This window comes from Lottia gigantea (genome assembly GCF_000327385.1).
Source record: "Lottia gigantea unplaced genomic scaffold LOTGIsca_47, whole genome shotgun sequence".
NCBI classification, from domain to species: domain Eukaryota; kingdom Metazoa; phylum Mollusca; class Gastropoda; family Lottiidae; genus Lottia; species Lottia gigantea.
The window spans coordinates 1,905,465-1,920,254 of NW_008709640.1; the positions used below are offsets into that span (position 1 = coordinate 1,905,465).

General features: G+C 30.6%; 1 protein-coding gene across 1 annotated transcript; it reads left to right on the forward strand.

Annotated features, from left to right (window-relative positions):
• Window positions 1-5,806: 5,806 nt before the first annotated feature.
• LOTGIDRAFT_218637 (hypothetical protein) lies at window positions 5,807-13,564 on the forward strand (the record flags this gene model as incomplete). The annotated part of the gene is made up of 16 exons (XM_009061338.1): window positions 5,807-6,009; window positions 6,441-6,509; window positions 6,742-6,805; window positions 7,122-7,210; window positions 7,656-7,820; window positions 8,001-8,039; window positions 8,407-8,534; window positions 8,944-9,061; window positions 9,292-9,329; window positions 9,552-9,676; window positions 10,510-10,649; window positions 10,841-10,930; window positions 11,148-11,237; window positions 11,473-11,614; window positions 11,927-12,107; window positions 13,384-13,564. The coding sequence occupies exons 1-16, from the start codon at window positions 5,863-5,865 to the stop codon at window positions 13,562-13,564; spliced, it is 1,806 nt and encodes a 601-aa protein (XP_009059586.1). The 5' UTR covers window positions 5,807-5,862.
• Between the last annotated feature and the right edge of the window lie 1,226 nt (window positions 13,565-14,790).

A 14,790-nucleotide genomic window follows, 5' to 3' on the forward strand; every position in this document is an offset into this window, starting at 1 on the left:
ATTACAGACTTTAAATCAGAACTATGTTAATGGATATATTACAAGGTATGCTTTACTGAATTTGTGCAATAGTTAAAAATAATCTCTTAACAGACCTAAACATTGGCATGGCAGGGTTAATGCCTGAGATTGATTGCCAATTACAAATTAGAAGTGCTTTTGATTATAGATGGTTCAAAGTAAGTATTTCCAAAAACATAAATTAACTATCTAACACTAGCAGCAATTCTACAGGCCACTCACATGATGTATACCAGAGCAGTTACCAAATAATGTCATAGCCTTTATGTTATAAAATTTGAAGGGGTAGGGTTTAGGTATATTTTGTGTTTGTGGAATATTTTCAGTACTATATCGTGGACTCTGATATATAGTTATTATCATCATATATTTGCTGATGGTCATGGCTTAATGACAGCAATAGAACCATGGTCTGGTCATTACGTTGTTGAGTCACCTATTTGGATGACAGGTAATTGGGTATATTCAGAATTCTAATTAGGAATGAAATAATGAAATAGGATGGAAATATTTTAGCTCATACAATGGAAATATGTAAATTGAATATTATATTTTAGCTCATACACAAACATAGTTTACTGAAATAGGATGGAAATATTTTATATTATAGCTCATACAACACAGTTTACTGAAATAGGATAGAAATATTTTATATTTTAGCTCATACAACACAGTTTACTGAAATAGGATAGAAATATTTTATATTTTAGCTCATACAACACAGTTTACTGAAATAGGATGGAAATATTTTATATTATAGCTCATACAACACAGTTTACTGAAATAGGATAGAAATATTTTATATTTTAGCTCATACAAGACAGTTTATTGAAATAGGATGGAAATATTATATATTTTAGCTCATACAACACAGTCTACTGAAATAGGATGGAAATATTTTATATTATAGCTCATACAACACAGTTTATTGAAATAGGATGGAAATATTTTATATTTTAGCTCATACAACACAGTTTATTGAAATAGGATGGAAATATTTTATATTTTAGCTCATACAACACAGTTTATTGAAATAGGATGGAAATATTTTATATTTTAGCTTATACAAGACAGTTTACTGAAAAAGGATGGAAATATTTTATATTATAGCTCATACAACACAGTTTACTGAAAAAGGATGGAAATATTTTATATTATAGGTCATACAAGACAGTTTACTGAAATAGGATGGAAATATTTTATATTTTAGCACATACAACACAGTTTACTGAAATAGGATGGAAATATTTTATATTATAGCTCATACAAGACAGTTTACTGAAATAGGATGGAAATATTTTATATTATAGCTCATACAACACAGTTTACTGAAATAGGATGGAAATATTTTATATTATAGCTCATACAACACAGTTTACTGAAATAGGATAGAAATATTTTAAATTTTAGCTCATACAAGACAGTTTACTGAAATAGGATGGAAATATTATATATTATAGCTCATACAACACAGTTTACTGAAATAGGATGGAAATATTTTATATTATAGCTCATACAACACAGTTTACTGAAATAGGATGGAAATATTTTATATTATAGCTCATACAACCCAGTTTACTGAAATAGAATAGAAATATTTTAAATTTTAGCTCAGTTTCAGTTTACTGAAATAGGATAGAAATATTTTAAATTTTAGCTCATACGACACAGTTTACTGAAATAGGATGGAAATATTTTATATTATAGCTAATACAACACAGTTTACTGAAATAGGATGGAAATATATATTATAGCTCATACGACACAGTTTACTGAAATAGGATGGAAATGTTATATATTATAGCTCATACGACACAGTTTACTGAAATAGGATGGAAATATTATATATTATAGCTAAGACAGTTTACTGAAATAGGATGGAAATATTATATATTTTAGCTCATACAACACAGTTTACTGAAATAGGATGGAAATATTTTATATCATAGCTCATACAAGACAGTTTACTGAAATAGGATGGAAATATTTTATATTATAGCTCATACAACACAGTTTACTGAATTAGGATGGAAATATTTTATATTTTAGCTCATACAACACAGTTTACTGAAATAGGATGGAAATATTTTATATTTTAGCTCATACAAGACAGTTTACTGAAATAGGATGGAAATATTTTATATTTTAGCTCATACAACACAGTTTACTGAAATAGGATGGAAATATTTTATATTATAGCTCATACAAGACAGTTTACTGAAATAGGATGGAAATATTTTATATTTTAGCTCATACAAGACAGTTTACTGAAATAGGATGGAAATATTTTATATTATAGCTCATACAAGACAGTTTACTGAAATAGGATGGAAATATTTTATATTTTAGCTGATACAACACAGTTTACTAAAATAGGATGGAAATATTTTATATTATAGCTCATACAAGACAGTTTACTGAAATAGGATGGAAATATTTTATATTTTAGCTCATACAACACAGTTTACTGAAATAGGATGGAAATATTTTATATTTTAGCTCATACAACACAGTTTACTGAAATAGGATGGAAATATTTTATATTTTAGCTCATACAACACAGTTTACTGAAATAGGATGGAAATATTTACGTCATGGTGCTGGTGTAGGAAAATTAGATGATGGTGGAAGTTATGTAGCTTTAATTAGTCCTGATAATAAAGATTTAACTATTATTATTGAAACATTTGTAAGTATGATTTTAAGAATGAGTTTGATGCTACTTTTGTGATACACTCATTTGTTGACTAGGATTACTCCAGGTAAAATTTGTGTTGCAAAGTAAAAGGTGATACCTAGCTTTCTTTTCCAATTTAAATAAGCTAATTGACTCATTTCTTATTTTGGTTATGGTTGTGTTTTGAAAATGCATCTGTATATCTTTTTTCTCCTAATGAGTCACTGTTTTTTGATCATGTTCTTATGGACTTGGAATCATTTGCTTATTTCAGAGTCATGATCATTCAGCATGTTCAGGACAGTTTCCTAAATACAAAGTTTTAGATCAACAAGTTACTATTATTTTACATGGGAACTTGGTGAGTACCTTCAGGTAAAGAGATTTCAAGATTGCATTGTGGAAATGTTCAGGTGATTTTATCTCATGCTTTGCAAGTTAGAAATACCTTGGCGATTGGTAATTGAAAATGAGTATGCTTACATGTCCATTTTGCAAGCAGATCAAGAGTTAAAATTCCAACTTGTTATTTTTTTTATTAGCTTCACAATAAATTCAGTGTATCTTTTTGATGTGCTGACATAAGATAAATGTCAGAGAAAAGCTTACAGCCTGAAAATATTAACAAACTGTTTTAAGCAGATTTGAATGGGTTTGTTTAGTTCTGACTGTTAGCTGTCAGTATATACTAGATTGGACTGTTGTAGGTAAACATAACAGAGCTTCAAGTATGGCATAGTAAACCAAGCTACGACAACAACCAGAGTTCAGTTTACTTCATTAATGAAACACCATTACAGGTAGGCCATTTTAGTGGCCATTTTCATGAAAAATATTTTGGTTAGCAACATCCTAGTATTGACCTTGAACTTTCAAACCTTGGAATCTTGGAACCTCAAAATGATATTGATCATGAAGATTCTCTTACACCCATTTCGAAATATGAACCATTTCCATAAACCTACACATTTTTACCATTGTGATTGTAAAAACTGTAGGCAAGTTCATAAGGATGCACATTTGTTAATGCAGTATTGCACCTTTCCAAGATGACTTTACTTTGAATTAAAGGATAAAATGTAACAGCAGTATGTAAACTTCATTTCAGTTGGTGAACGGACAGGCAGCATTAACTGTACATGTAGATGAAATTTATACATTAACCACGTTAAAAACGGGAAGTAAGGGAGATTACCCTGCATCACCATCTTCTCAACCATTTCCGCTTCCTTATTCTGATGATTTTGAATGTAAGTTCCCATCATGTTAGCAGCTTAAATATTTGTATATTTAGTTTAGAATTGAATTTAGAGAAAATACTAATATTTGTTCAGAGGTGAAAACCTTAGTTCAGTTCACAGTTCAGAACACTTCTGAACAGTTCAATTTTCAGCTAGTTCTATTTGATAATATTTTTGGTTATTTCAGCCTATACTTTACATCAGGAACCATATAACCTAGTACCTCAAGTTGGTTCATATGAAGTATTGAAATCTGATGATAAAAACCATAGTCAGATTCTAAGACAAACAGTTTTAGAAGCTCCCATAAATTGGTGTCCAATTACTTTAGATTTTCCTCTAGCTATAATTGGCAATTTTAGTTGGTAAGTATGTTAGTAGTTGGCACAAAATTTATAATACAGATGGTGTATTTATTGTTATATATAATAGTTCTGATGTGATACATATATTGATAATACAAATGATGTATTTATTGTTATATATATATATAATAGTTCTGATGTGATACATATATTGATAATACAAATAGTGTATTTATTGTTATATATAATAGTTCTGATGTGATACATATATTGATAATACAAATGGTGTATTTATTGTTATATATAATAGGTCTGATATATATGTAGAAGTTGATACATGTATTGGTAATATTAACAACACAGATGGTGTATTCATTGCTGCAAGAATTATAAATCTCAGTTGTACAACATTTGAAGCTGATGGTGTTTATTTCTTCATTTTTCCATCTTCTAATACAATACAGTTATCAAAAGATTTAGGTGAGAACAACAGGATTACAAACCTCTTTCCCAGCATATAGTTTTTCTTAGTATTTATGAAGTTTTGAAGCGAATGACCCAGAGCTCACTTTGAACCCCTTAGTACTTTGGAGCCAAATTAAATCCCTTTATGGCTTTATCTTTTTATAGCACAAACTCAAGTGATATTTACTGGTAATTATAGTAATTTTAAAGAATGGAATACATTATCCCTAGCTGTTCAAGTAAGTTATACAAGCTTTCCATAAAATACCTTAGCATTTAGATTTGAACTAATTTTGAAAGGTGAATCCTAAAATATTTTTGCTAAAAAAAATCGCAGAGATTTAGGCCTAGTGGAAAGATTTCTTTTCAAGACATTAGAACACCTCTACTTTCTATTCATACAAGTATTAGCATTTTCATTTTCATAAATGAAAATAAGGGAATCCGTCTTTAAAGATTTTTTTACAATATCTTGGAATTTATATGTATTTATTTATTACTATTTATTAATCCCCTTTTATTGCCAAATTTTTAATTTGGCCTCAATAATATTATAGACATCACATATTGTATGGGCCTCATCTACCAGTTATTATTTTTTTCATTTCAGGATAATCTAGTCACTGCTATGATAAATGGTGATAAAGTGTTATCTCAAAATATAACAGGAATTGTGAAGAATGGTTTTGTTGGATTTGGAAACTCTAAGTTTGGACTAGCTGATTTTGATAATCTAAAAGTTATGACTCTAAATGATGGCTATAAAAGAATGAAAGAGCTCTCATATTCTAGTCAAAGAAATTCACCTAGCAAATTGTATTTTAAACCTAAATTTTAACACAATCTGAAATGCAATGTCCTATATTGCCTCAAATAATTGTTACAGGGCTGTTGAGTTTTTGTCATATTTTATGTTGTTTTGTATTGTTTTTTGATATATTTACACATTAAATTTTTATGTTTATACGTTGTTTCCTTTTTATCATTTTTTGACGAATTGTTCAGATTATTTTTTAACCGTGTCATGAGTTGTGGTCTGATTCCAAACGCATGACTTCCGGGTCAAAGGTCAGAGAATCATGTGATACTCCTCTAAACAAAACGAAAGAAGGGAATGTGAGTAAGAGTAAGGATACACTCTGTATTTTATCACATGAAAATGATGATGTCATCTATGGAATCATGCATAGTTTTAATATGCATGCTATGCTGTTTTATTGAAGCTGCAGAATACACGTTTGATGATTCTGTTGGTCTTGGAAGACAGTTTGATGGTATTGGTGGATTGAGTGGGGGTGGAGTAAGTAGTCTAGGCCTAATAATTATGCGAGGAAATAAGCACTTCAGTAGCGGCGTCAGCCTGCTTGAAGTTGTACTGTAAGAGGGCTAATTGTCTTGATAGTGGTAGGGGGTGATCAACTTAAGATTCCAAATGCAAATTGTTTTGGTGCATTCTGACTTATTTTGGGATGCAAAAAAATCATACATGTATAAGATATCTTAGAAATAAAGTGGGGGTACAAACCACATTTCTGGTGCGTCCACTGACAAAAGTGGCCAGTTGGCTTAGCTCATCAATGCTTAGTTTGCAAATTAAAAGAAAAAAAACCACATTACCAGTAATGACACCTTCCTAAAACCAAAATACACAGTTTTCGTATTTCTAATTAATATACTTGCTGATTTTCCTCAGATCACTGTGCTATAGACTTTTACATTATTTAATTACAGGCAACATCCAAATTATTGGTCAATTATCCAGAAGAACAAAGAAACCAAATTTTAGATTACTTATTCAAGGTAGGTAATTGAAAATTAGTGTATAAACCTTATTTTTCTTAGATATGTTTTGATTATTTTATAACTGTGTCTAAATTAATACCCCTGAGCTTGTGTCTCAAAATGGCACTGGTGTTACAAAGTGGCCAGTTTTTTAAGGGACATTGAGAATAACTACAAACAACAAAATAAATTAATAGCTAATAAATGCAAAGATAAATGTTCTGATACTTCTATGATTTCTTTCTTTCAGCCAAATTTTGGTGCCTCTTTACATATATTGAAAGTTGAAATTGGAGGTGATGCACAGAGCACAGGTACATAATTTTGTTTAATGAATTTTATTCATAGGCTAACCTATAACTTACCCAAGCAATTTCTATTTTTAATTCCAATTACCTCTTGGCATTGATGTTTACTAAGTTTTTGTTTTACTCAATTATAGATTTGTCCGATAAAAACTCATGAAAAATGTCTATCACATACTAAAACATAATGAGAACCCATGACTGTTTGATCTAGCCAAACAGACTTTTAATCAAAATCTAAATCAATCCCCAAGTAGAAATTTGACCATATTTAAGTAGAAAGCAAGGGCTAATATTCATTTTTGAAATTCAAAAATATTCACAGATGGAACAGAAGCCTCTCACATGCACAATAGTTGGGAAGAAAATTATGAAAGAGGTTATGAATGGTGGTTGATGGTTGAAGCTAAAAAGGTATGATTATAGCGTAATATCTCTTTATCAAGATCAAAGTACTATAGTAGACATCTTATTGTTTATCAGCAAATTGATACTTGAAGCTGATAGCGTCCTTTTATCTCAAGATGAATGGCCTTGATTTAGAATTTGAAGGACACTAAATTTTGTTACTACTAGAATAGTATCAGTAAATGCTGGTTTAATTTTTAGTGTTATATCTGATGTATAATAACTCAACTATTGGGAGCTCATATCTTTAATCATTTATTATTACATTGTAGGTAAACCAAACATCAGGTTTAAAATCTGAAAATTAATGTGGATATCTAAATTGAGATCTATAAATTGTTATAAGCTAATCTTTAGACACCTAGATCTTTTCTTATATTGTCTTTCTCCAATTTCTATATATTTGATACAATCTATTTGAAAAATCAAATATAAAAATTTACTATTTCAGAGAAATCCCAACATTAAACTATATGGGTTACCATGGGGATTTCCAGGATGGATTGGTGCTGGTACCAGAAGTCCTTATACTAATCCTACACAAACAGCAACTTATATTATAAAATGGATACAAGGAGCTAAAGAATATTATAATCTTACTATAGATTATATTGGGGTAAGTATCTATTGTAGGCTTACAGGCCTAGGGAAAGATCAAGGCCAAGAGGTTTGGCCAAGGACCAGCTGATAAATAGGATCCTTTTAAGACTAAGTTGTTATGTTATAAATGATTGTTTTTCTCTTTCTTGATATTAGATTATTTCAATATTGATACTGATATTTTATGTATTTTCAGATTTGGAATGAAAGACCATATGACGTTAACTATATAGTGGTAAATAATATTTAAAATAAGAGTCGTGCAATGCTAAAATAGTGTCAAAATGATAGCTAAATACAGTGGTGTAACCTATTTTCGTGGATATAAGGATTCAACACCGAATTTCGTCAAAGTTAAAAAAACGAAAAAAAAATTTTATGTCTTAGATGTTTCCTCAGATATTCAACAAAATAATAGAAATTGGTTTATGTCGATTTTCTTAATGAATCCTTCACTTTGACCCATATTTCATGAGCAACCAACTCGGGAACTGCGACAGAATGCGTCACCTATTTTCGTGTACAATGTTTGATCTATAAATAAGTCTAGAAAAACACATTGTATGGATACCGGGTGGTTTAATGAACTTCTCTCTTTTCAGATATTACGTAACATGTTGGATACAGCTGGTTTAAATCATGTACGCATTGTGGCATCTGACTCAGGATGGGGAATAGCTACAGATATATTAAAGAATGCAACCCTTAGTTCTTCAGTAGATTATATTGGGTAGGTTCTTTTTTGGTTTGACCCTTCTTTTACCATCTATGAATTGTAGTTATATATCACTGTAGTAATGGTTATGCCATGGTGGTCATGGGTTCTTATCTCAGTTGGCATGTGAAAGTCTGGTGATCTTGAATAAGTTATCTTTCCTCACTATTCTAGTCTAGTGTAAATGGGTACAGATAATCTGAGAAAGATCAATATCAAGAGGTTTGGTCAAGAACTAACTGGTAGAAAGGATCCTTGTGAACCTATGTATCCATTAAAAAAACAATTGGTTGTTTCTTTCAAAAATTGATCAGGTGGATAATACTTTCCCTGACTGAGGTAATTCTTGAACATTTTAAATCTTTGTAAAGGCATCATTTTCTTTCTAAAGATTATAATTAAATTCTGTTCTATTATATTGTAGATGTCATTATCCTGGTACTAACAGTGATCAGTATTCTGTACAAACTGGTAAACAATTATGGGCATCAGAAGATTATAGTACATTTAATGATAATGTTGGTGGAGGATGCTGGGCGAGGGTAAGTATATTATGTGCCAGTAGAAACCTCACATGAACATGAGATCTCGCTTTCAACTGTTAACGGTAGTTTGGTTTGCATGTGCCTTTAATTCAGATTTGATCCTAATGTCAGTGATGGAGGTTTGGGAGCTGAAATAGATGAGTGTCTAGTCATTGGGAGGCAAACTTTTGCACATCTTTTGAGAACTTTTCAGAATACTGGAATGAAGATTTCTTTTTTTATTCCAGATTTTGAATCAAAATTATGTTAATGGATACATGACCAGGTAAGAAAATGATATTTTTGATTAGAAATAATGGACTGTAAATTTGACAAATTAATATTAAATCAGTTAAAACCATTAAAAGCACTACTTTTAGTAACTCAGTGCTCTTGAATTAACTTTCCCACAAAAAATAAGCCCTATCAATAATAACTCAATTTTCCTAATATAAAATCCTGTGCCAGTGCCTTTGTTACTTTCAATCACCCTAATCCCTAATTTCAGTACGATATCATGGAATCTAATAGCCAGTTATTATAATAATTTACCATTTTATCGTGATGGTTTAATGACAGCTGTAGAACCGTGGTCTGGTAATTATATTATAGAATCACCAATATGGCTGGCTGGTAAGTACTGAAATAGGATGGAATATTTTATATAAGCTTAATGTAGCTCTGCCTTCAAGTCACTGACTAAGGATGATAGTTTCTTTTAATTGTAGATCACGTCACAGTTTACTATACTAGCTTTATATAGTAGCTCATAGAGTGATATAAACTGAAATAGGATGGAAATATTTTATATTATAGCTCATACAGTGATACAAACTGAAATAGGATGGAAATATTTTATATTTTAGCTCATACAACACAGTTTACTGAATTAGGATGGAAATATTTTATATTATAGCTCATACAATACAGTTTACTGAAATAGGATGGAAATATTTTATATTTTAGCTCATACAACACAGTTTACTGAAATAGGATGGAAATATTTTATATATTAGCTCATACAAGACAGTTTATTGAAATAGGATGAAAATATTTTATATTTTAGCTTATACAAGACAGTTTACTGAAATAGGATGGAAATATTTTATATTATAGCTCATACAACACAGTTTACTGAAATAGGATGGAAATATTTTATATTATAGCTCATACAACACAGTTTACTGAAATAGGATAGAAATATTTTATATTATAGCTCATACAAGACAGTTTACTGAAATAGGATGGAAATATTTTATATTTTAGCTCATACAACACAGTTTACTGAAATAGGATGGAAATATTTTATATTTTAGCTCATACAACACAGTTTACTGAAATAGGATGGAAATATTTTATATTTTAGCTCATACAACACAGTTTACTGAAATAGGATGGAAATATTTTATATTTTAGCTCATACAACACAGTTTACTGAAATAGGATGGAAATATTTTATATTTTAGCTCATACAACACAGTTTACTGAAATAGGATGGAAATATTTACGTCATGGTGCTGGTGTAGGAAAATTAGATGATGGTGGAAGTTATGTAGCTTTAATTAGTCCTGATAATAAAGATTTAACAATTATTATTGAAACATTTGTAAGTTTAATTTTTAAGATGTTTATGATGCCAGCTTTTTCTCCTCAATGAGCCAAATTAGGTCAAATTTGATTTGTGATTTTAATGATTTGAGTTTTTGAGACCAGTGTTTTGATTGGTTGTACCTAACTAAGATGCATCAAATTGTGGTTGTTTAGATTTATTAAGACATTCACCATTTTGTTTTTCAGAGTCATGATCATTCATTATGTATTAGACCAGCATTACCTAAATATACAGTCAAAGATCAACAAGTTACTATTAATTTAAAGGGAAATTTTGTAAGTACATTTGATAGTTCTTTCCATCATCTAGAAGATGGTTGCCAAGGGTTACATCATATTGGATTTATTTTTCTGAATTAACGGCAATACTTCTCTCCATCTTGCATGAAGAGAGCTCAAAAATGTAAATTTTCATTAATATGATTTTTCATTTTCATAATTTTTCATATAAGGCTTAAAAGTTGTCTATAATATGTTTATGGTACTATTTCAGGCTAACATTAAAGAATTACAAGTATGGTATAGTAAACCTAGTTATGATAATAGTACTTCTACTTTCTTTATACAACAAAAACCTCTGATGGTGAGTCATAGTAAAACAGATTTAGTACTGGCAGTCAACAAAACCGTCTGGATGAATATAGCTCAAATAAATGGTTGGCAAAGCTCATCCACATCTGCAATTGCATTTTTAAAAAGTAACAAAAGTGTATTTGGTCTCAATTAACCAGACCTTCATTGTCAATTTATCTCACAAAAAATGGGCCTACTAGATCTACCTTACTAAGCTTTAATCTAAAACCACTATTTTTTCTTAGGTCGAAAATGGGGAGGCTACATTAACTGTACATGTAGATGAAATTTATACATTAACCACATTAAAGACAGGAAGTAAGGGAGATTACCCTGCATCACCATCTTCTCAACCATTTCCACTTCCTTATTCTGATGATTTTGAATGTAAGTTGTTTTGTTGCAGTATTTTATGGTCTTTTTGCATGAGGTAAAGTGCATGTATGAATTCTTAAAGGTAGATTTCCATTAAGTAAGAATTGTTCATACAGGAATAAATTCATGACCATATTTTGGAAATAATGCCAAAAAGAAGAACTGCAAAATATCCCAGAGATGAATTTTGAAGGAGTCAGTGTCTAAAGAAAACACTGCCCTTATCTCATGTGTAAATAGTTGAGTTGCTTTCTCTTGTCAATCGCCTAAAGGAAACAATTTTCTCTAGTAAGTTTTTTACTAGGTCTGCTCTTATTTTAACAGCATACAATTGGCATCAAGAACCCAATAACCTAGCTCAACAAACTGGATCTTATGAAGTGTTTAATGCCAATGATTCTACTCATGGTCAAATAATACGTCAATTAGTATTAGATCAACCAGTATACTGGTGTGGTGCTGAAAAATTAAACAGATCACTCAGTGTGATTGGTGATCCAGAATGGTAAGCCATTTCTGATGAAATTTTATTATGATAGTTTATAATCACCTTACTAATCACCCACTTACCCTTTCCTAATGTTAGAATGCTTTCACAAGATCCATTTGCTTGAGCTTGGTTTCTGGTTCTTAATTCATGAGTAGATGCAGATCCAAAATGGTGGTCAATGCAATGAAAAAAATAAAAAATTTGGGGTAAACTTATGCAAAACATCAAGATTTTCCAAAAAAAATTCTGATACACTACGCGTGATTTTTGTGATCTGTCATCTAAGATTAAGTATCTATAACCTCTAAATTATTTCTGTCCTAGCATATTCACCAAGTATGGAACCTTTTAACCTTGTTCCTCAAACAGGATCATTCGAAATAATCAAAACACTGGACCAAAATCACAGCCAAGTTATACGACAAACTGTTCTTCAAGTTCCTTTAGAATGGTGTCCTATCAACTTAGATTTCCCCATAGCAGTCATTGGCAACTCTAGTTGGTAGGTTGGACCCTTATTTAATAGTGTCATGATTTTAACCAATTAATGTGGATCTTCATTGCCTTAATCAATCTGATTGTAATCAACAGGCAAAATAATGTTGTTCTCTATGGGGTGATCTCTAAGATATGTAGATGATTACTCATTGTGGTGTATTTGGCACTGTGCTAAATTGGAGGGTACTTTCTCTAAATGCCTTTTGGGTCTGATGGGAATGTCTGGCTGTAATTTTGGTCTGTCCCTAAAGCAGTTAGTTTCAGTTGGAGGTTTGATTTGAATCTTGGCCTCAACTTTGGATTTACCCTTTGATTTTAATTTCCCTACTCAGCCCTGACGTCAGGAATAAATTGGTGCTGGGGCTCAGATTTTGTACTTTGAAGAATTGAAGGCCCACACAGAACTCATTTCTGACAATTTTGAGGTGCCAAGAACGTATCAGAATCTATATCTCTGCTGAGGAATATTTTGACTCTAGTCAAGTCTTTGTTCTTGTCCTTGATGAACTTGCTTACTTTGTTTTAATTAGTTTCAGCAGAGGCTTTTCATGTTTTAAAACTTTGCAGTAGGCATTTTATTGCTTAAATACAGGTTTTTTGTTAATTTTGGTTTTGAAGTTTGTAATTGGATTGAATTGGACAACAGAAATAAATATGATGCTATATCAGCCTGTAGTCAGGCTTCTTTCAGAAATTGAAAAATCATTAAGATAAGAATGCTACAAACTGTGATTGGTTTGCAGTCAGATATGAAAATATAAGTTAGGAAAAATTTGATATATGTTTATTACAGGTCTGATATATATATAGAAGCAGAGACGCATATTGGTGACGTCAACAATACAGATGGTGTATTTATAGCAGCTAGAATTAGAAATGGAGGCTGTCAAACATTCGAAGCTGATGGAATATTTTTCTTTGTATATCCAGCATCAAATAAAATAGTATTATCTAGAGATTTAGGTACGTTTTAGAATACAAGATTCAAATAAATGATTTACAATAGTTTAGTATGGTAGTGAAAATATTATTATGATTCCATTCAGAAATGTAATTTCAACAGTGTTTCTTCTGTGTTTGTTCAGGGATCAGAAAGATGCCATAGGAGACAATTTAGTATTAGTCATAGTATAAGGTAGACCTATTTTGTCTCTGCAAGAACATTGTCTTGGATAAATGTGCTTAAATTTTGTTGAGAAACTATTGGTCTGCTATTTTCTGCCCCTACCGACATGTCCTTTCCAAGGTTTCTTTTCATATAAAATTTTGAGATCTATTTTCAGCTCTTACTCAAGTGATATTTACTGGTAAATATAATAATTTTAAAGAGTGGAATACATTATCTATGGCTTTACATGTAAGTTTAATTTTTTTGTCTATGTATTAACAATATTATTTCTTGTGATGAAAAGCAAAAACGAGGCTATTTTGCAATCAAATTTAAAATGAGGCAAGGAGGGCCTGGATTGATATAAACTATATAATTGATAAAAAAGACAATCCTAGAGGTTGGTTGTCATTTCATAGGTAAGACATATATAGCACTTAGTGGATTTGGGCAACCCTTTGTAATATGTAATAGATCCCTCCAGACTCACAAAATTAGTTCTAATTCTGATTGACTATACCCAAAGAGAAACCTACAAAGTATGATATCCTGTTTCAGATTTTAGATATCTGACCTAATATTAAAAGCTCTCAGCCCACAACTTTTGATTTTGACAATTTATTTTTTCAGAGTAATCTTGTAACAGCCATGATAAATGGAGAAAAAGTTCTGTCTCAAAGTGTATCTAGCGTTGATCAAGGTTTCGCTGGTTTAGGAACATCAGAGTTTGGCCTAGCTGATTTTGATAACTTGAAAATTATGGTATTAAGTGATGGGTTAGAGAGAATGAAAGAATTGGCCAATTTAAGGAAGGGAGATAATAAATTATATTTTAAACCTGGTAGAGTGTAGAAAATGACTAAAAATATGTTTCACACCATTCCTAAATTCACAAACGAATTAGTTTTTCAGAAATATTTATATGCTCGTTAATATATGAAATTATTTTGTTGTTGACCCTTTTGGTCCTTCGTCAATTGGCCTCTTACTGAAAAAAGAGGCCAGTTTTGATAAAAATTTGCCAAAACATGGTATTTGTTTTTTCATTAACTTGACTTATCGTAACTTAAAAACTTTCTTGATTTGTTTGAT